Raw genomic sequence first — 7,539 nt, forward strand, 5'->3', positions numbered from 1 at the left:
TGTGGTGTACAAAAATAAATAATAAATACTATTAGAATATGTACTGTTCTTGCCTCGGGCCTGAGTTCCATTCCCAGCAGCCACGTGAGGTGGCTCTAACTCCAGCTACAAGGGAGTCTGAAGCCTGCTGCTCCCGTGGGTACCCAAGTGCATGAGCATACATACATACATACATGCACATAATTCAAAATAAAATTTAAAGATAAATTGATTATTCTTTCAGGGGCTTGAGAAGTAACACTTCTTACCAATGGCCAGAATATTTATTTATTGTAGGCAAGTGAAAATGAAACAGAAGTTCAAACAAAAACCTGGGAGTGTGCCCGGCCCTTGGTAGTCGCTCCCTCGGTAGAGCTGCCGGCAGGGGATCCTGGCCAGAGTCTTGGCAGTTTCCCTTGGCTGTGAAATTCAGAGTTAGGAACCCAATGGCTTGGGGAAGAGGCAGGCGGCTCTTTGTAGACCATCACCCCTCTTTCAGAGATGATTTTTGGAAGAGGTAGAAGTGTAAATGAGGGGAGCAGGATCCACAGCCTTCCTAGACTACTGTCGAGGGGCACAGACACCCAGGAGGTCTGCGACCCGAGGGTAAACACTTCGAATGGAGCCCAAGTTCAAAGGGCTTCCTTCCTCACTTCCCAGGTGCTTAAGTCAATCTGAATCACACCCAGACCTGAGCAGATTCTCTTCCTGTTACTTTGTTTTTTATTGTTTTGTTATTTGTTGTTTCTCTGTGCAGCCCTGGCTGTCCTGGAACTCACTCCATGGACCAGGCTAGGATTAAAAGTTATGTTTCACCAGCACCCGGCTTGGTATTTAGTTTTAGTTATTTATTTAGGCTCCCCTCCCGCCACAAGCTTTCTCTGTATAACAGAGCCCTGGCTGTCCTGGACTCTATTTGAAGACCAGGCTGGCCTCAAACTCACAGAGATATGTCTGCTTCTCTGCAGTTGGGAATAAAGGGGAGCACCACCACACCCAGCTTTCTTTAGTTTTTGAGTCAGCCTGGCCTCATTCTTCATTTATAGCTGAGTTTACTTCTTAACATCCGTATGGTGGTTCACAGCCATCTGTAACTCCAGTTCTTCTGACTTCCACAGGCACAGCATTGATATGCATAAATTAAAATAAATATTTAAAGGAAAAAGAAAAGTCCTGCTTAGATATACCCTAGAAGCATTTATTGTAAATGAAGCTGACTTTCCAGTTTGGGGAAAGTAGCAGAGATGTTCTTTAGTTCTCTAGGAAATGTTCTTCTAGGATATTGTCTGCAAAGTTCTAATCACTTGTCCATTTAATGCTGTTTTGGGTCTGGGGATGGTTTATGAGCTAGAAAGATCCATGGTCATCCTGGGTCCTGGCTTTCCTAGACTTGAACCTGGGGGTGGGGGATTTCTCAGTGTGCATAAGCAGATGAGAAACCCAGGTTACTAACAACCTTGTGGTAGCAGAAAGCTGGTCCCACCCCAGGTCCTCTATGTGTTTGCCTGCAGTTACAAGCGAGGAAGGGTGCTTCTTCACAGGTGGGAACAAAACTCTTGCTTTTTAAAATGTTTTATTTTATTATTTTATATGTATAAGTGTCCATCTGTGCACATTTGTGCCTGGTGGCCATGGAGACCGGACGAGGACATTGGATTCCCTGGAATTGGAAGTACAGGTGGCTTCCAGCCATCCAGTGGGTGCTGCGAAAGTGAACCAGTCCTCTGGAGGGCCAGCCAGGACCCTAACCACTGAGCCATCTCTCCGGGCCCCCACAATTCCTTTCCTCTAACTTCTCTTCCCTCCAACTCCCAGCAGCACAGCTGGGCCAAACGGTATCTGAAACTTAATGGGACAAATTCTTCGAGAGTCCTCTGGATATGCCCTCAAATCAAACTTTAAGAAGCTGCTTCAGTCCAGGAGTAATTGCGCAGGAAAGGCTGGGCCCACAAGCCAGAACAAGGCTCGGATTTCAGCCCTGTGGAGAAGACACTTTACGAATCACCCATCTACCTCACCTATCACGGAAGGTCTACAGGCCGACCCTATGATGTCCCAGTTGTTTTCCAGTCTGTGTCCCCTAGGCCAGAATTCTGTTCAGTCTTCACCTCCACTGTCGTGCAACTAGGCAGCAAGTGAATTTACGCTGCTGTTACCAGGCACTGTCCTTGCCCCTGCCCCGGGGCCCGACACTACCCGCAGGGCGTGCGCAGTAGTACCTGCTCACCACACGCCTGCACTGGCCACACTTGACAGTACAACACCACTGAAAGTTGCAGTCACAGCTGCTCACGGCCTCTGTTCTCCTCTCCTCCACCTGCAGCCCACACTCCGTGCAGAGGCGCCCACAGCTGCGCTGCTCCCGCCGCGAAGCACTGCGACCGTTCTGCAGGCACTCCCGCCCCTCTGTGCCCTGGATGCCCAGGCTGGCATTGCGGTCGCAGTAGTCAGGAGAACCCTCTAAGAAGATCAGCTCAGCCTCTGCGCTGGGAAGGAAGGCCTCTGCGGGAGCCCGGCGGCCTTCGGCTCTGTTACCAGTCCTTAGCTGTCGCTTATCCATCTCGATTTTCAGCGCGCGGTCATACTTGGTCTTTAGGTAATTCCCCATCTGCCGGAAGTCAGCCAGCTGCAGCCAACACGTCTGGATGCTGCAGCTTCCTGAGATGCCATGACACTTGCAAGTCCTTTTCATGGAGGCCCTCACTGCCTTGGGGTGGGGGAGGGGAAGAGGGAGAACGCAAAGAATAACTTGGTGGAGAAGGCCAGTGGCTAGCAATCAGACGGAATATTCCAGAGCTGTGCTTCCTAGCTTTGGAAACCTATCTGGACTATTGGGGAGGGGGGGCACTCCTAACCCTGACTTAGATCTTTTCAGGGAGACTGCTCGGGGTTAAGGGGTTAAGGGGTTGAGGACCAGGAGCTGGCCAAGTGCTGAGATGACTGAAGCCAGGAACACAGGCTCCTGGTCCAAGCCCATCACTTCTTCAGTGTGTTTCTTTGGCCCGGTTGTAACACGTATTGGATTAAACAGGGGCCCATGGGTGGAGTACTTGCTTAGTATGTGTGAGGCTCAGAGTTTAGTCTCCAGCATCTCACAAAACCCCAAACCCAAACCAAAACAGAATGGCCAAAGAAATACTTTGTAAGTTGTAAAAGAAATGACAACCTCAGGAGGCTGGAGAGACGCTAAGCCAGTAATTGCACCCACTGCTCTTCCGGAGGACCCAGGTTCAGTTCCCAGCACCACATGGTGCTCACAGCTATCTGTAGCTCCAGCTGCGGGGGTCTGACACCTCACACAGACACACATGCAGGCAAAACACCAGTGCCCATACAATCAAGATAAAATTACCTCGGTTACTGTATCTATTTTGAAGCCTGTAGCTAGCTAGACATGTCATGGTAATTGTGGTGGTTTATCTGTCCCCGGCACCCTATTCTGCCCCCCCCAGCCCCCATGCTCACACCCTCTCAGAGAGAAGGAAGCTCCTGGTATCTGAACCCATTTACCCTCAAGGCAGTGGGTGCAGTTGCCTGGAAAGTGCCCGCTCCTGCCCCGGGGCCCCAGAACATCCAGGAGGAGACTCACAGGAAAATTTCAATGATTTTTGTTCTAAGTCCAACTTGCTTCCAGATTTGAGTTCATAATGTTACCCTACCAGAACCTTGGTGAAGAGTAAATTCTACAGTCCCAATTTCTCAAATCCTAGGCAGATTTTAGGACAATAATAAGCCTCTATGAACTGGGCAGTGGTGGCGCATGCTTTTAATCCGAGCAATTAGGAGGCAGAGGCAGGCAGATTTCTGAGTTCGAGGCCAGCCTGGTCTACAGAGTGAATTCCAGGACAGCCAGGAACAGAAAAACCCTGTCTCAACACCCCTCCCCCCCAAAAAAGAAGAAAAAAACCAATTAAAAGAAATTTAAAAAAAACTCTCTAGGAATATCTTGTATATAGTTAAAGTGGTTAAAATCTTTTAGGGTCTTGTGGCTCATGTCTGTAATCCCAGCCCTTGGGAGGTTAAGGTAAGAGAAACGCCAGGAGTTCAAGGACTATATAGTGAATTGTCAGGGAAGCCAGGGCTACCTAAAAGTTCCCATCTTGGAGAACACACACACACACACACACACACACACTGCATGGGAGCAAGGTTTATCAACTGTATTGTCTAAGAGAAGCCACTCGTCTTAGACTTAGCTGTCTTTGTCCTGCAGAGAACAGAGTTCTTCCTGAGTGTTTTTGGGGGTGAGTGAGACAGCTCCTGGTGACTGAGGAGCTGTTGACAAAAGTGGGTGACTCCCATACCCACCAGCCTGCCTGCTCTGTTGTTGTGGAGATTCATCAGGGCTCTGGCATCTTTCCCTTTCTCCAAACTGTCCACAAAGAGTCTGGAGATCTTTTCTCCGAATTCCACGTTGTCGCTGCAGCCTCCCCAGATCCAGCCATGGCCACCTATGCCCAACAAAAGAAGGAGCTCTGTATATGCCTCTCAAGCTAAACCCCAGGGAAAGAGCTAAACTGTCCCCAAGAGCCCTAGGTGGCCTTGCTAAAGTTGTGTGTATCTGACACTGAGACAGGGGAATGGAGGTGCTCAGAGGGAGTGGGTGGGGTCCCTGTCCCCAAAGTCCAGGTGCTTCTCAGCTCTCGGTGGGTAGGTCCTCTATGCCCACAGGAAACAGACGCATGTGACGACCTGGATGCCTCAGAGGTAATTGTAGCTCAAACATTCTGGACCTCTGCAATATCGGAGCCCCCTCCACCTCCTCAGCAACAGGCCTGAGTCGTTAGGGGTCTGTAAATAGTGGGGTAGCTTTGGTTGAGGACAAGCTATTCTTGGACCAGGGCTGGTCTCCCACACTCCCAGACTTCTCACTCCCTGTCTCCTCAGTTTTAGAGAAACTTTAATTCCTGGTCTCAGGGATGCAAACTCAGCTCTCATCAATCCATGAACTCCCAGGAGGGAAGGGGTTGCTAGAGTCTGGGATTCAAGAGAGCTGAGGCCCAGAGGTTGTTCTTAGAAGACTCAGTCTGAGCTCAGCTCTGCAGCTCCCGCCTCTTCCTGCCTCCCGTCATTACCTGGTTTTCCATTCTGTGACTCATCACAGCCGCAGTTTTCCAGGTCCCCCATGCTGCAGTTCTTGGTGACGGTGTACACGACGGCAGCAGAGCGGATGGCGTGAATGAAGGATGCCTCTCTCGTGGCTTTGGGGAGGAACAGGGGTGGGGTGACTAGAAATGTGGATCCCGTTAGCCCAAAGCAGAGGCCTTGGTAAGACAATGCTGTTCAACAGCTCTTGCGGGCCCACCCCCGGGTGGTAAGATGGCCCCCCTCAGAGCAGGCTGCGCTCGCTCCCCCTCACTTCATCCACGCAGGAATGGCCATCCCGTGCTACAGATGGGGAAGGCGAAATGTAAAGAGCTATGAGGCTAACGCTACTTCCTGGCCGGCTGTGATTTCAGATCAGGAGTTTGCTCACCTAAAGTCTAGCCTAGACTTCCGTCCACTAGTGCACAGGTAATAAAAATCAGCCACAAGGCTGGCATAGGTAAATGACAAAGACCTTTTATTTCTGAGCACAGAGTAGGAAGGTGTGTGTGTGTGTGTGTATAGAGGCCCAAGGTCAACTGTCTTCCTTCCCCTGCTCTGCTCTGTCTTACTTTGGGATAGTGTCTCTCATTGAATGGTGCCCAGTGACTGGCTAGACTGTCTGGTCAGTTGAGCGCTGGGCTCCTCCTGTCTCTGTTTCCAAGAGACAGGATGGTAGGTGTGTGCTACCACACCCAGACCCACACCAGGTCCTCAAGCTTGTACAGTGCCCGACCCACTGAGCAATCTCCCCACACCCATGATGGCTTATCTTACAAACACTTCCTAGTCTACCTGCAAGTTCCAAGGGGAAGGAAGCTCTTCCCGCCCGACTATCTCCTTTACATTCTCCTAACTCTTCTCAGCAACTCTATTGTTTCTTCAAAAAGGTTTTCCAGATAAACTACTGCACCTACTTATAAGCATGCACATGCATATACATACATACATACATACATACATACATACGTGCCTGCATACACAGACACAGACATACACGTGTACATGTCACACATACACCACTCGCACTCACAGACCCACAATACATACACACACATCACAGACACATACACATATACACCACACACATATACATTGCACACACACACATACATACATACACAAATTTTACATATACATGTACATATGCATACATCACTCCTACATATGACACACACATACACACATAGCACACACACATATACACACATACACATCACATACACACATACACATCACGCACAGATAAATACCACGGATGCAGCACACACTGCAAGCACAACCACCCGCGTCAAACTCATTCTGAATTTTCCACGTCCTTGTCACAGGCCTTCCTGACAATGGGACAAACGTAACTCTTTCAAGGGCTCCATGATCCCTTTCTCCATTTTTATTTCATTTCATGTAAATCAGAGCAAGGTGAGTGTGTATAAGCATGCCACTACAGACATGAATTGGAGCCTGCAATGACATTTGTAATAATACCTTTCTGGTCATTTCGGTCAATGCTCAGAAGACTCCCAGGGCCTGCGGGTCAGGGCATTTGCATCCAAGCCTGATGACCTGGGTTCAGTCCCAAAAATCTCTCCCAATGCCACTCCCCACAAACTGCAACATGCCCCCTAGTAAATAAATAAATGGTATAAAACACCTTTCGAGCAGGTCTGAGGCCCTGCCTCCTCCATGTGTTGAGAGAGGGAAAGACCTTCGCGAAGGGTCACACAGCAAGGAAACTGGGTCAGGAGCCAGCTGGTCACTTCTGCATTTCACTCAGCACACACATTTCATGGACGCACGCATCAGGAGGTGTGGCCCCAGGAAGACTTACCACCTCTCAGCCTGTTGTGGGTTGAAAGCTGGAAGGCATGCTCCGGACAGTTCCACCGCTCCCAGGCAAACTGGAACTTACACTCTTCCATGCCAATCTGAGCGCCCAAGGCCACACTGGTGGTGTAGGTCAGATAGGCCTGTGCCAGGGGAGAGGGCTGTGAGCTTCCCTGGGTACATACAGGTCATGCAGGCTCAGGGAGAGGGCAGAACTCAAACAGCTTCCCAGTAAGAAGCCTTCCTGGGGCCTGGGGACATTGCTCATGGTAGAGGGTTTGCCTATCGTTCATATGTAAGGCCCTCGGGTCAACTGCAGGCGCCACGAACACAACCAAAAATAAACAGTGCTGTATTTCTGCGTGAGAGGTCCCCAGTCCTTTTTCCTGTCCCCAGAAGAGCTGTATCAGAGACCCCAGAAGATAAAACACAGGAGAGGTGCAAGACCATCCTACCTTGGGACCTGTTATCAGGAAATTGTTCACTGACCTAGCAAAAAGAAAATCCGAGGTGAGTGGGGCTGAGGCAGCGGGCTTCCTTGGTGGGGACTAAAGGCTGGAGAGTGACTTACCAGGCAGAAGCACCGAGGGAGGTAGAGCACATGCCCGCAGCCACCCACAGCATTAACAAGTGTCCCGTGGTCCTGCCCAT

General features: G+C 50.0%; 1 protein-coding gene across 1 annotated transcript; it reads right to left on the minus strand.

Moving 5' to 3' along the window:
* Positions 1-2,131: 2,131 nt before the first annotated feature.
* On the minus strand, positions 2,132-7,539 carry Wnt8a (Wnt family member 8A). The gene is made up of 6 exons (XM_052155928.1): positions 7,460-7,539; positions 7,344-7,377; positions 6,893-7,031; positions 5,055-5,180; positions 4,288-4,430; positions 2,132-2,686 (listed from the first exon to the last, which is right to left on the minus strand). The coding sequence occupies exons 1-6, from the start codon at positions 7,537-7,539 to the stop codon at positions 2,132-2,134; spliced, it is 1,077 nt and encodes a 358-aa protein (XP_052011888.1).

This window comes from Apodemus sylvaticus, chromosome 13, assembly GCF_947179515.1.
Source record: "Apodemus sylvaticus chromosome 13, mApoSyl1.1, whole genome shotgun sequence".
Taxonomy (NCBI): domain Eukaryota; kingdom Metazoa; phylum Chordata; class Mammalia; order Rodentia; family Muridae; genus Apodemus; species Apodemus sylvaticus.

Excerpts from the sequence above, each read along its gene's own strand:
- Wnt8a (XM_052155928.1), bottom strand. The coding sequence starts at position 7,539 with ATGGGCAGGACCACGGGACACTTGTTAATGCTGTGGGTGGCTGCGGGC. Across the intron at positions 7,378-7,459 it reads TCCCTCGGTGCTTCTGCCTG|GTCAGTGAACAATTTCCTGA; the intron begins GTAAGTCACTCT and ends TCTTTTTGCTAG. Across the intron at positions 7,032-7,343 it reads TCCTGATAACAGGTCCCAAG|GCCTATCTGACCTACACCAC; the intron begins GTAGGATGGTCT and ends CCCCTGGCACAG.